The sequence below is a fragment of the Thunnus maccoyii genome, chromosome 20, assembly GCF_910596095.1.
Source record: "Thunnus maccoyii chromosome 20, fThuMac1.1, whole genome shotgun sequence".
Lineage (NCBI taxonomy): Eukaryota > Metazoa > Chordata > Actinopteri > Scombriformes > Scombridae > Thunnus > Thunnus maccoyii.
In genome coordinates this window covers 5,560,366-5,575,115 of record NC_056552.1, presented here as the reverse complement: position 1 = coordinate 5,575,115, position 14,750 = coordinate 5,560,366, and the positions used below count along the sequence as shown (strand labels likewise).

At 39.4% G+C, this 14,750-nt stretch overlaps 2 protein-coding genes and 1 long non-coding RNA gene across 10 annotated transcripts in view; 2 read left to right on the top strand and 1 right to left on the bottom strand.

The window, feature by feature from the left end:
* Window positions 1–14,750, bottom strand: part of LOC121886560 — a 38,065-nt gene that overhangs the window by 12,535 nt on the left and 10,780 nt on the right. For 6 of the 8 annotated variants that reach the window (XR_006092777.1, XR_006092780.1, XR_006092775.1 and 3 more), the window contains exon 4: window positions 3,588–4,803. The exons of 1 other annotated variant lie outside the window; for it this stretch is intronic. This is a non-coding gene — a long non-coding RNA (uncharacterized LOC121886560). The remainder of the gene's footprint in view (window positions 1–3,587; window positions 4,804–14,750) is intronic. One more of the 8 variants, XR_006092781.1, reaches the window with a different exon arrangement.
* hoxb5b (homeobox B5b) lies at window positions 1,199–3,348 on the top strand. The gene is made up of 2 exons (XM_042396622.1): window positions 1,199–1,835; window positions 2,291–3,348. Exons 1-2 carry the CDS (start codon window positions 1,199–1,201, stop codon window positions 2,536–2,538), a joined length of 885 nt encoding a protein of 294 aa, XP_042252556.1. The 3' UTR covers window positions 2,539–3,348.
* Window positions 11,761–14,068, top strand: LOC121886559 (homeobox protein Hox-A3-like). Its single transcript, XM_042396631.1, has 2 exons — window positions 11,761–12,535; window positions 13,451–14,068. The coding sequence occupies exons 1-2, from the start codon at window positions 12,088–12,090 to the stop codon at window positions 14,032–14,034; spliced, it is 1,032 nt and encodes a 343-aa protein (XP_042252565.1). The 5' UTR covers window positions 11,761–12,087; the 3' UTR covers window positions 14,035–14,068.

Genomic DNA, 14,750 nt, shown 5'->3' with positions numbered 1-14,750 from the left:
ACTCCTTAAAAATGAAATGATGTATTATTTCTTTGTAGATAAAATGCTGCAAAAATCCCATTTTAGAGACGTGATAGAGTTTATTTCAGTATCTGCACGGTGATGTCTGCATTAGGTTAAAACCAGGTCCTCCTCTGTTTGTCTTTGTGCTCGTGTCTTTATTTAGGGGACTATGCAAAATCCGCCCAAAATGTACATAATTTATAGTGTTTAGTTGTTGTTGTTATTTTTTTGGACACTGTTACCTCACTGTTGTAGGACCCTGCTGAGTTTTAACCATCGTTTCCCTTCATGGCATTAAAAAAAAGATAGAAAAACAAAAAGAAAAAAGAAGCTTCGTCCTTCATTGTACATCTTGTGCTGTGTTTGTTCTGTGGTCTGTAGGCTTGTTGTTTACATCAACAGTTATAAAAAAAAAAAATATTTGTACAGATGTTACAGGAAAAAAAATGTTACATGTTATTTATTGTTGTTCACCATGTGTTCTCAATGCACATCTGGATATTGTGTGCAATATTTTGTTTAGGAAATTGTACATAGAAATAAAGGCTTTTTGATGTATATTGGAAAATCTTGTGGCGTCATTAATACTCATGAGAAAAAAAATACTTGTTATTTACGTTATTGTTGTTATTATAAAAGGTGCTGTGATGCTTCTGGAGTCACAATAAACCCATAAATTCACACTAAAGCTGCGTAAAGATGAAAATAATTCGCGATTTGACGCACTGCGCGTTAAACTGCCAACACCTGCGGCTGATAAGTCTCAGTTATGTGTTACCTGAGCATTTTGTGGCCTATATTATCAGTGTTACATAAATGATGGATGACTCCCGGGGCCCTGACAGCGCGTCCCGGCGGAGCGCTGCCCGGCCTGTCCGGAAGATGGCGCTCTCTGCCTGCGCGGTATCTCGGGAGCGCAGCGGGGAGGCACCATTGACTGGAGCCTAACGACCATTATTTCGTCATCATTTGTAACCATGGAGCATGAATTACCTCTTGAAGTCATCAGTGAGGATTTACGACTGGTCAACAAAGGCACGTGATTCCCGAACGCGCTCCCATATTTGGCCGCATACCTGGCAAAGTACAGTAGGGCTTCATTGCTTATAATTCATGATTGCATCCATAAATCGTGCAAGCACACAGGATTATAGCGACAAAGATCTACAAATCGAGGCTTTAAAAATCCAAGCAAATGAGCTCGTACTTTGTAAACTCGTTCTCAGGGCGCTATCCAAATGGCTCCGACTATCAGTTACTAAATTATGGGACTAACGGCGCTGTGAGCGGCTCCTTCAGAGACCCTGGCACCATGCACTCCGGGTCTTTCGGCTACAACTACAATGGCATGGACCTAACCGTGAACCGCACCAACACCGGCAACCACTTCGGGGCCGTGAGAGAGGATGCCCGGGGATTCGGGCCGGACGCGCGGTACAGACAGACACCCAACTGCTCGCTCTCATCTCCAGATCCGGTGCAGCAGCAGCAGCAGCCGCCGCCGCCGTCGTGCGCCTCGGCCAACCGTGAGCCGCTGGAACTAAAAAGCCCATCTCCTCCGTCTGACCGGAGCACGACCTCGACCGGCAACAGTCTCAACAAAAGCAACAGCGGCGCTCATTTCACGGAGATAGAGGACGCCGCCGCCATCGCCTCCGAGACCGAGGAGAGCGCGCACAGCAGCGGCGGCTCCAACGCGGCACCTCGGGCGCAGCAGCAGCAGCAGCAGCAGCAGCAGCAGGAAGCCAACGCCACCTCTTCTACTCCCACATCAAATGATTGCCAAACGCCACAAATATTCCCCTGGATGCGGAAACTGCACATAAGCCATGGTATATTTACACATCTAATAATATTTGGTTTTGAAGGATGTCACGCTGACGGTGCGTCATAAATCTGTCAAGTGTTGCATGAGTGAGCAGGTCGGTGTGGATGAGATGAGATGAAGGCAGTGTTCGTAAAGTCTTTATGGGGGTTGTTGTGCTGTCGTTGAGGGGTTGCAGGTTAACAGTCAGAGAGAGAGAGGATGGGGTTGTTGTTACATGTGGATCTTTTTTGTTGTTGTTGTTTGTTTGTTTGGCTGCCGGCGCGAGCTTAAGATAAGAAGCTGTTGTGTGTGTGTGTGTGTGTTTATATGTGTCGTGTTGGTTGCATGTTCATTACATGTTGCACAAGTATAGCCTCAAACTCTCTCTCTCTATCTCTATCTATCTCTATCTTGCTGTTGTTGTTGTTGTTGTGCAGCTGCTAATTCTCTGTATATTTATAAAAATATAATAATTTGTAGATATGACTGGACCTGACGGGAAAAGGGCCCGAACCGCGTACACCCGCTACCAGACGCTAGAGCTGGAGAAAGAGTTTCACTTCAATAGGTACCTAACCAGACGGCGGAGGATAGAGATAGCCCACGCCCTGTGTCTTTCCGAAAGACAGATCAAAATCTGGTTTCAGAACCGCAGGATGAAGTGGAAGAAGGACAATAAACTGAAAAGCATGAGTCTCGTGACGGGTGGGAGCGCCTTCCACAACTGAATAACTTTGGAGGAGAGTTAAAAAAAATAATAATAATAATAAAAAAGAAAAAAAATGATTAAAAAAAGAAAGAATTCCATGAGTACTGTAAAGCTATTGAAGAAAAAAAAAAAGCGCAGCACCTTCCAGCATGCTATTGTGATAGAAAAAGAAGTATCCTGTGGTCTTAAAATGCCATTTTTAGTTTACTGTTGTTGTATTATGATAGCTTAGATGTTCCTATTTGGGGAGGAAAAAAAAGAAAACAAGATGTAAATATTATTGGGGGTATTAATTAATGAATTGTCCATGCTCTTTGCTCTCTCTCTCTCTTCTCTCTCTCTCTGTCTATATATATATCTTGAAGGTGTTTCAACTTGAGCTCTTTATTGTAACTTCTTGACGGTCTAACAGGAGTAAATTCATTGTACAGAAAGAAAAAAACAAAAAAAAAAAGTTCCCAAACCATATGCTGCTCTTCATTGAATGTAAACCTAATGTATTTCGGGGCCATTCAAAGCGCTTTAGTGTCAGTTTTACTGCTATTTTTTGATCTTGTGGCCAGATCCATAAACTTTCATAAGAAAAAAAAACAAACAAGCCAATGTGTAGCTCTAGGGGTATTTTTGTGCATCTATTATCATTGTTTAGAACTAATTATGAACAATGCAAATGTATTCAACCTGTCAATGTGATCAATTTTTTTTTTTTTTTAGTGCAAAGGGTTATTCTGTGGATAGGCAGTGATGTAAGCGGTTTTTTTATTATTGTTTTTTTTTCTTTGCGCCAATAAGCTTTTTGTATTTGTAAGTGAACTCATAGCGCTTGGAAATAAAAAAAGTTTCTCTCAATTTTTTTTTTTTTTTTTTTTGCTTGGAATGTGTCTCCACTGTGTTATCAATTAGAAAAACACAAAGTCAAAGGTTTTAGGAGGAGAAGCTGCGTAAAAGTCTGATTTTAACCCTCTTGAATTAGTTGTTAAAGTGTCAGATAAACAACAAGATTTTAGGCCATATTTATTGGTGCAACTATTTAGCAGAGACAGGGTGAAAGAGTTTTTAAAATCTTACCTCTTTTTTGCAGCGAGATGTTTGCCATGTGGTAGAAAAAAATGTTTAAAAAAAAAATCCCCCTAAAAAAAAGAGAGTGGTTTGGCTTTACAGGTGTGTGTATAAAGCTAGTCAAGGCTGAAGTTGGTAAAAATCCCCCCTTACCAAAGATTGTATAGGCCTATATTACTTACAGACTGTGAAAAGTCACGTGAGGTCCATAAAGTTGGTTTTATGGTTTTGGGGAGTAGACAATGTACTATATAATTCACAACCTTGAATGAAAGTGACGGCTTAACTGCGTGGATGGGACTGCAAAGGCTGGACTGTGGTGTCCAGTCATGTTTAGTTTGAGCTGCTGGAGAGAAAAAAAAAAAAAAAAAAAAAGTTTCCATAATAGAAAAAAAAAATTTATTGTGGCTGCTTGAATTTTATTTAGCAAATATGAGATTGGATTGTGTTTTGAGTTTCAAAAGTGGTGATATAAACATGATTTCTCTCATGTTTACACACGCGGAAGTGCTGCTTTATGTTTGATTTAAATGGAAATATGAGTTTAGAAGTGGCTCTGCAGGCCTTTCTGGCTCAGTGGTGCAAATACTGTTGAGTTTCACATATTAAAATAAAAATAAAAGAGTGCTTTATTTCTAGCACACATAATATTATTGAAGGAGGGGAGGGGGGAGAAAAGGGGGCAGCTTTTGTGGAGCTGCCATGAAACGAACTTGAGCTCTCGGAGTGATTTTTTATCTCGATCTGTCAAGTCACCGAGCGGCCAAAGGTGAAGTCTCGGACAAACCCCGGAGAGCTGGACACAAGCAGGCTTCACTGACTTTAAAGAAAGAAATGACGAGCCTGTAATGTTGGGCTTTATCCATCAGCAACTAATAAAACATAACGACCTCATCAACTAAGTAAACTAAAAGCTGCCAGGATTTTAAATGTAATATTTCCAAAAAGTCTTTTTCATTTCAGGTATTAAAAAAAAAAAAAGTTAAAACCAGTGGTGGTGCTATATGGGTCCCAGACATTTTCCAGATATTCATAACTATTAAGTGGCAATTTAAGCAGCGTAATGAGTATTGCATATTGATAGGGGTAATCTGGACCCGGATCTCATGCATAATTCATGGCGGCGGGATCATCGCTGGGTCAGTAGACGATAGACTGCAGCCGCAGATGCGTCAGGCTTTGCAGTGTCACCACCGAGACTCCGGCCTGGAGACACTCTGTGTTCCTGCACAGGAGACAAAAGACTACAATGAGATTTTATTTTTATTTTTATAATGTAGTTCTGACTCTTGCTGCTGTAGTTTGTGTAAAAAAAAAAAAAATCAATGCAAACATGCTGCAAACATCTGTTTTGTCGACTTTTCTTTGCAGGAAGATTCATTTTAGAGTCAGAAAATAAGAATTTAAAGTCATGCAAACTATGCAGTGAATAATCAGGTTGTAGAGGAATCATAAAGCTTTAAAACATTATTTTTTTAAAGAATAAAAACAATTTAAACAATCTTTCCACACGCAGCTCCACTTTCAACGCCATTAATGTAAATAATAAATTATTATTTCAGCTTTAAAATTAAATGCAAACCATAAAACTGTTTATTTAACATTTAAATTGAATTACAGCCTAAAAAGCTCAACCATACCCTCCTTTAAAGAAGCCAACACTTTCCCGCCCTTTAATGCAGATTAGTTCGTTTAAAGCCTGATGATAAAAATACATGTACAATACAAATACATATTACTATTTTATTGTGGGGGGAAGTTTAGACGCTCAACATCTGGCAGGCTGCTGTTGGAGGTGATGTAATGCGTGTTTGGAGGCAGCAGAGGGCGCCTCAGACCGGCCAGGCCGATGATGGATGGTTCTTTTTCTCCCCCCGGTTCAGCTCTTATCATCGGGGGCATGCAGGTTAGAGGCAGAGCAGAGAAGAAGCAGAGTCTGTTTATCTCCTCTCGCTTTACCCAGGATGAGAGGAGAGTATAAACCTTTAATCCCTCATACTTTGTCCTGAGAGCTTTTTCTAATTGGAGGTTGTGGCCTCAAAATGTCTTTTTTTTAATGTAATTCTTATGAATTATAATTTTACTACAAGTCAGATTGAGACTGTTCATCAGCTTGATTTGCTATTTATTTTTACTTTATGATTCTTTTTGAATCATCAGTAGTAGAAAGTACTTTTTGAGGAGTATTTCTACTTGACGCCACTTTATACTTTCCCACTACATTTATACATTTACCTGACAGCTGTCATTACTTTATATGTCAAAAGTTTATAGAGATCAAATGTAAATCAGTGTCTAGTTGGGGCTGTTTCAGATGTTTAAGAGCTGAAATGTTTGTACTTTATTGTTTTTGTGACACATGATGTTGATTTTCATCCGAGCTGAAGATGAATTTATACTTTTGTGCAACAAAAGTACAAAACAGTCCAAGTTTTTTGTTTTTTTTGATCTGAAATTCCCCCCAAAGAGACATTTCCCCTCTAAACTCCTCACATGGTTTCAAATTTAAAACTGTTAGAGGCCCCGAAAAGGTAAAATGATCCAGTATTTCAAAAACAAGCAAAGATTTGAGAAAAGTGCAACAGATAAATACAAATATACGCAGCAGAACTTTATCTTTTTCTCCCATTAATCAGCTCACATCCTCTCAGATTTATCTCCTGACCTTTTAGAGGAGCTCGACCTCTGAGTTCACTGTGTCTGAAGTAAATAAACCAGCAACTACAACCTTAAAATGCTTATTAAACATTGTTGTATCAGACACAGTCTGATAACATCACTTACAGAGGACAACTTGTGTACTTTTACTAGGATTTATACTTTTACAATGTTGTTTATGTATTTTTACTTCAGTGAAGGATTTGAGTTCTTATAATAAGAAATATGAGACGAGAGCAGAGATTCAGAGGTTTGGAGCCAGAATATAAACTAGTGCATGTGCAGTTATATGATCAACTAATCAATAAAAAAAACAACTCTGTCGCTTGTTACAGTGACACAAATAATTCAACAATATAAACCTTGTAAATACTCATTATAAATAATGAGTGAAGAGATTTTAGTGTGTTGATGATTTCTCTCAACGTTGAGAAGATAAAATGAGGTCATATAGTTATAAAACATCTATTTCAACCTGTGTGGGTTTTACAGCTGCATCGATTAGTTGATTAATCGATTAGTCCATCGACAGACAATTAATCAGCAACTATCTTGTTGATCTATTAATCGTTTTGAGACATTTTTAAGTAAAAATGCTAAAATTCTCTCATTCCAGCTTCTTAAATGTGAATATTTTCTGTTTATTTTAGTCTTCTGTGACAGTAAACTGAATATTTTTGGGTTGTGGACAAAACGAGACGTTTTAAGTTGCATCTTAAGTTTTGTGAAACAGATCAACATGTTATAAACTAAATAACTAACTGATTAATCAAGAACATAATCGACAGATTAATCGATAATGAAAACAATCGTTAGTTGCAGCCCTACAGGATGGAAGTTCTTCTTCTTTGGTTCCACTTTACATGAAGGGATTTTATGACTTTATTAACGGTTAATAAATCACTAATGTTTTTATAGATCACTAATAAATCCATCAATAAGAATAACTTTGTGGTTGTCAGGTTGGATCATCTGATCAGGACCAAAATCAATATATTAACAACTTATTAACATTTACAACTGCAGACTTAATTAATGACTCATTAATAAGTGTAACAGGACACTTTATTGCTTATTAGAAAGTGAGAAACTCATTATAAATAACCAACATTTATAACTAAATAAACATCTTATGATCAGCTTATAACTGCTTTACATGATTTATTAACCATTAATAAAGCAGTTAATTACAGCTTATAAACCATTTATAAAGAGGAAATATTATGGTTTTTTCGGCTGAAACTGTAAAATGTAGAAATGTTGAAGTTATATTTGTAATATTTGACGGGCGTATTAGGATGATTTAGATGACTGAATTATTAACGGAGGCTGATGACCTGTCATCTATATATACCCTGTAGATCCGAATTTGTGTAAATATAGCAGCAGCCGCAAGTTCGCATCTTGGGGATTATGTAGGTGATGACGCTTCACCTGAGAAGAAGAAAACGTCCAATCAGAAGCTCAGAAAAGATGGAAAATAATAACTAATAACTCTGCTGTAAAGTGAAGCTACTGATGAGACTGTTTGGTGTTTTCTGGTCCTGGTTTTATGTGCTGAAAATGTCAGGCCTTCACCAGACTCAATAGGCTCTTCTCTCCCCCCCTCCTCCTCCTCCTCTTCTTCTTCTCCTTTTTAGCAGCACACTCTAGCAGAATATGACATCTGTGAAAGTTGCAAGACAGACCCTCAATGTGGGGCTTTGTTCAGCACATCATTTGTCTTCTTTTCACTGGACCGTCTGGGGGTCGAGGAGGAGTTTTAGTTTGAAGGGGAGAGGGGGTGGAGGGGAGAGGGGGGGTGAGGGGGGAAATGCGAGGAGGACTTCAACAAACAGCGTCAGATATATATACACACACACATACCGCTGACTCTGGACTGGACGGAGAATCTGTCTTGATGTGAAGATGAGATCCGAGGGGAAAAAGTAAGTTTGCCAAAGATTTTTTTTTTTTACTGAGTGTGTAGACAACAGAGGAGCAGAGGCACAGTCAGGGGGGGGTTGGATTTGATTTGAAGGGGAAAAAAATCAGGTTTTAAACTTCTGTTCACATGTTTTTTTGACATGATATTATAGAAAATGATGTTTTCTTTACTGACTTTTAAAGTATTTGACCCTAATTTTATCCAATAGAAGCCTAAAAACTATTATATACACATTTATTCTGTTAATGTTTACTTTTTTTAAATGTATTTTGCTTGTGAGAAATGAAAAGAGACAGAAGTTGCTGTTACTGTTGATTCAACTGTCTTTGAATGAATTGCGGGCAGTAAATCCTCCTCCTGCGTGGACACGTGGTTCCTGCAGCTAATTGCTTGCAGTGAGAGGTTGCAGTGAGCTGCATTTGTCAGCAGGCCTGCAGACTGAATAGAGGAGGAGGAGGAGGAGGAGGAGGAGGAGGAGGAGGAGGAGGAGGAGGAGGAGGAGGAGGAGGAGGAGGGAGGAGGGAAGAGGAAGGTGGTGGTGGGTGAACATGTCTGTCACAGATCAGACAGGCAGCCTGAAGAGTGTGGAGCTCGTTGTGATGAAGATGAAGATGTTTTCATGTCTGAATCACTGTTTCTGTCTTTTCTGACTCATCACATCAGTTCATCTTCATCATCTCTGCCTCATATTAGAAGATTTTTTTTTTTTTTTTTTTTTAAAGATGCAGATTTTCTTTGTATTTATGTCACTTTTTTTTTATAGGACTGAATCGTCTTTCTTTGCGATTTGTGCAACGTGATGCATAAAAGGTGGATATAGTGAACACATCTACCTCTAGCTGGGTGCAGGACAAAAAATAAACAGGAAGCTCCAGAGTTTTGACCTGCAAGGTCGAGTTAAATCAACATTTTACACTCTAAATATCACTGGGTTTATATTTGACCCAGTTTGGGTGAAGCCACTCAACACAAGCGGCTGTTTTGACCCAGTTTTACTGTTATTTTTATTTTACTCAAACTAAAGCTTGTTAAATCTTTTTAAACTGACATGTCACAGTTTGTTACTGATTGTTAATAACTTGTGTATCATTTGAATGTCATACAAACATAGTGTCCTGTCAGAATAACCTAATTCCTATTAACATAGTCTGCCTGCTGTGTGGACCTAAACTGGGTAAAAGTTGAACCCAGTGATTTATAGTGTGTATAGGCCATCATGGAGATTTATGGGGCATGTGCGATGTGATGCATACAAGGTGGATCCAACCTATATCCGGGTACAGGTGCAGGACAAAAAAAAAAAAAAAAAAAAAAAAAAACAGCAACAAAAAAGGAAAAGCTGTCTGCACACCGGAAGCATGCAAGAATTTATCACAACGTTTGACCTGTGAGGTCTTCCTCAGTCAATTTTTATTTGTATAGCCAAAAATCACTAATTTACCTTAAGGGGCCCAGAGGGGGTTTTACAATCAGTACAGCATACCTCTATCTTTAAACTCTTGATTTAGTTAAGGCCAAAAAAAAAAAAAAAAGACTCTTTAACTGGGACAAAAAATTGGAGGGAACGTCAGGAAGATCAACAGAGGAAGGATCCTTCTTCTGGGACGGAAAGACAGGAAACAGACGTGTACACAGAATAGTGGAGCATTCAACAAGAAACAAGCCAGGCACAAAAATGACAGCTCCACCTACAATTAGGAGAGATCACGTGACATAACACTCCCCAATCAATATGTAGCCTACACAGAAAACACACAACACTTTACATCCATGTCATAAAGCTGCAGCTGTGCAATATAGCAGCATATACATACAGATGTTGTATATTTGGGATTTTTTTTCTCCCTCCTGCAGCAGCACGCCTCACAGATCAAAGACGTCCATTTGTGTTAATTAGTTAAATATTACCTCTAAGAGCCAATCAAAGCTATCGAGCAGAACGTGACGAGGAGGAGAGATCAAAGCACCGCCAAAAAGCCTCCGATCGATCCTCTGCAGCAAATCTGATCATGTGAACCGAGCGGGGGGGCGGGTGGGGGGGGGCTCGTTATAAACTTCTGCACTTGCGCGTTTTGTGATGGACGCTGCTGCTGACCACACTGTCTCCTCTTTACTTTACAGCTTTCAAACCAGGCCGGCCTGATCACTCATTCAAATTACACTTTGAAAAAAAAAAAAAAAAATCTCATTACATAAACAAGACGTAATGGTATGTGAATGTAATGGCATGGCGCAGACTAAATAGTGATAGCTTTCTTTTGCAGGAGTGATTTATAGCATCTTTCTGGCATCAGTCCTAAACTAGATGTTTGAATTTATTATTACAGCGTTGGACAAGATCCCAGGTCTGTTTAAAGCAAATAGAAATGTAGCTGCTTGTGTGTGTTTTCTTTCTTTCTTTCTTCTTCTAGGGAACAACTTAAAGGAGTCAGAATAAAAATAAAAAACAAGCGTTTTCATTCATGCCTCTTAACAGCTCGTCTTCCTTATCTAAATCCACTCACAATGAGTCGGTGTCAAAATATTTCAGCTGTGCCTCCTATGTGCTGAGCCACCTTAATGTTTCCGGGTTTCTCTATTCAGCTCTAATTGCTATAAAGATGGAGAGATTTTCTCCATATAGACGCGCGTAAAAAATAAAAAAAGGCTTTATCTTGATCGCAGGGGTTGTTATTAGCATACAAGAAACTGCAGCTTGCATGATCAGCAAGAAAGAAAAGAGGTTTTTTTTTTTCTCTCCTCTCTAACACACACACACACACACACACACACACACACGCACACACACACAGTGAAATAGTATGCAGGGCGGTGTGAGCTGCAGAAACACTGTCCACTCTGCTTCTCACCCTCCTGGCATGCAAACCATCACATCATCTCTTAATGCGAGAAGCCGCAGCCTCTGCAGGGGGATTATTCTAATCTGGCACATTTTACAAAGGTGAGAGGAGCCGGTTGTTTATCTTCGTGTACGGGATTGTTGTTGTTTTTTTTTTGTTTTTTTTTTTTAATGTAGTGCGGAATGAATGTAGGTTTTTTGAAGGTAAGGCAGCCGGGGTGTTGTGCCGCGCGCTCCGGTTATGTGTCTTTATGATTTACGAGCCTGACTCCAGCCACGGTTCAAGCAGAGTTCATAAAGCTGCATGCCTCCAGACTTATTCTCTCTCTCTCTCACACACACACACTCACGCTCTTCCTCTCTTTTGCTTCATAATTTTGCTCTGTTTAATTTCAGAGGAAGGCTGGATTTAATTTAATTATAGATATTGTTTAATTCGCGCTTTGTTTTAATGTAAAGAATAAAAACAGCTGCAGCGCACAGAGGCTTTCTGTATTATTTGCTGTTTGATGGATGTGTTTTTTTGTAGAATGTGATTATATATATTTGTTTCCCTTGAAAATGTGAGACAGGACAATAAATTAACAGACTACAGGCTTGTTGTTTATTGAGGCCTGATGCCTAATTTCAGGAAACACACTATTAAAAGCAGAATAAAAAGAATATACTCATATTTATATTAAATGTATTTTCTTTTTATATTCCTATTTATGTGTATGGATGTCTGTGTGAAGACTAATTAGTGATATTGTTTACTATTTATTCTTCTTCTCGTTTCCCTCCTGAACCAAACAAAAGATTTAAAGAAATTATCTCGTTTTTAAAAACTAAAATCATGATATATGCTTTGTGTTACTGGAATTATCGAATAAAACTATGAAATATAAAAGGAGCCTCGTTGTAGGCCAGTGAGGTCACTAATTGCAGCGCGTGAATTAAAGGAAAATAGTCCAAATTCTGCACAGATTTTGGTTTATTTTTGTTTCTCAGAGCGTCTTTTTTTTCCACCAAACTCTCCATTTTCATCGCCTCTGTGTCAAGGAGAAGCTTTGCTATTCATGTCAGCACACTATTGAGTTGATAAGATGGATCATTTAGTCTCCTCCCTGATTCTGTCTTCTTCTTCTTTTTTTTTTTCTGGATCCTCTCAGGCCAGAAGCCCGCGGCTCTCTGGAAACCTGCCATGTGACATTTGGCTGCCAGCGCTCCGTCAGAAGGTCAAAAGGGGCCCCGGTGCACATTTAATGGAAATGCAGAAAAGCGGTACAACACACAACAACAACATCCACCACTTCTTCAGCGAGTCTTTGCGTCATCATCATCATCCTCATCATCATCATGAGGATGTTGTCAGTGACTGCTTTGGCTGCACGCATCCTGCAGCAGCAGCAGCTGCGCACCGAGTGGACACGTTGCAGCTTCCCCGGAGGTCAAAACAACAAAACGCTAAGTTTACTATGAGCAAAAAGATTTTCCCCTGGATGAAAGAGTCCAGACACGCAAATCAGAAAGCAGGAAGCAGGAGGATGGCAGGTCTGTACGACGATGAAATTAGCAGGTTGGAGGAGGAGGAAGAGGAGGAAGAGGAGTAGGAGGAGGAGGAGGAGGAGGAGGAGAGGGGAAGGCAGCGATTGTTCTCAATGAGGCCTTTTCATTCATTGCTCCTCTTACGTAGTTAATTGAGGAAATTAATATGTAGCTTATATATTTCCTCCTTTTCGAGGTCAAAAGGTCACGTGGCTATTAATTAAGCTGCAGGCAGAGATGAGACAGAAAGATAAACATACAAGCTCACATCATTTGATTTGTTTTAACATTTATTTGTAGCTAAAGCACTTTTTAAAAAACAAAACAAGGCCTCACAGGAATCATAAAATAACTTTTTGGGAAAATACAAAGAAGAAAGTGACAGTAAATTAATGTAGAAATGTAAGTTTATAAAAATGAGTTTTTAGCAGACAAAACAGAATGAATGAATATCTTGATTTAAACTTAAAGTTTATTTATTTATCTCAAATCACAAGTAGAGAGCTTTATAATTTATGCAAAATATAATAAACATCCTTTATCTTTAACTCAATTCAAAGTTTCTAAATAAATAAAACTCAAGATATATTTAAAATACTAATAAAATCAACCTAATGGAGTAAAATATCCATCAGTTTCTTAATTTACTGTCAGAACATACAATTAAAGAAAACTAGATATTAGACATGATAATATCCAGACTCCTTCTTAAAATATCTTAACTCCACATTTAACCTCTGTCTTATACTTCAGTCTGTTTGTTTTTTCTCTCTTCTCATTTTTGTTGATTTGTTTATTTGTGCCTATTTTCTCTAAATTAAAAAAAGGAGGAAAAGAAAGACATAGAAACATGTGAAGAGCTCCTGTTTGCTGCTGACACCCCCCTGACCTTCCTCTTCTCTCCACTGTTTGTCTCGACAGACTGCACCGTCAACGAGAAGTGTCCGAGCGCGTCCCCGACCTCCAAGCGGACGCGCACCGCGTACACGAGCGCGCAACTGGTGGAGCTGGAGAAGGAGTTTCACTTCAGCCGCTACCTGTGCAGGCCGAGGCGGGTGGAGATGGCCAACCTGCTCAACCTCCACGAGAGGCAGATTAAGATCTGGTTCCAGAACCGGAGGATGAAACAGAAGAAGGACGAGAGGGTTCAGGGCCTCCCCAACACATCCAACACCACCACCTCCTCCTCCTCGCCCCCGTCTTCCCCCTCCGCCCCGGGCAGCCCCACTCTATCGAGCCTGGGTTATGTCCATCTGGGCGGGGATTACCAGCCGGCCTCCCCTCCGCTCAAATCCCAACAACACCAATCCCAGTCTGCGTACCCGGCAGAATACTCCAAATATCCGGCTTCAGGCTTCACGCACGGCCCGCAGTTTGACGCGCAGTATGACACGCACAACAACAGCAGCAGCACCGCTAACCAAAACCTGGATCTGTCATATTTCTCTCAGAGCTGCTCTCCTCAGGACAGAATCATGCAAGCTCCAAAACTGACTCATCTGTAGCAGACAAGATGTTGATTTCTGGAAACTCCTCGACTCACCACGAAAAAAAAATACTTCCCCTTTAATTTATTTACTGATGCATGTATTTTATGATTATTTATTGGACTAATTAACCTAAATATCAGTCTCAAGCCCTATTTATAAACATGTATTCATCTTGTGCAATTTTAATTCATTGTGTTGCTCTAAACATACTTTCAGACACATTAATAAGTGTTTTAATCCACCTTTAATTTAAAACAACAATGTTCACTGTTGTTATTTAGGCGCCATTTGTTGAGATTTCAACCCACGCAGAGCTCCAACAGGACTAAATACTCCTCTGAGAGCCTTAATACACCGAGATAACCGTAAAGCAGCCGAAACGTTAGAAAAAAAACAAACAGCAAATCTTCCTCTTTTTTTTTGTTGTTAAAGCTTAATTAGCACTTTAGCTCTATAACGTCACATTAACTCTTAGTTAATTACAGGGCTCTTATGACTGTGGACGTGATAGGTGTTGGAAAGATATTATAATCTGTGAGTGTCATTAACTCTCAAGCACGTAAAAAAAAAAACAGCCTATATGGTTCTTAAAAGTGTCTTTGTTCTTTTATGGGCAAAGTGGGCCACACAAGCTGTCTATGTTTAAAAAGAGCGCATGATGGATCACTCACTTCACTACAAAACTGTCTGATTCAGGAGAAGCTGCTGCGTGTTGCTGAGGAAACCTTCTC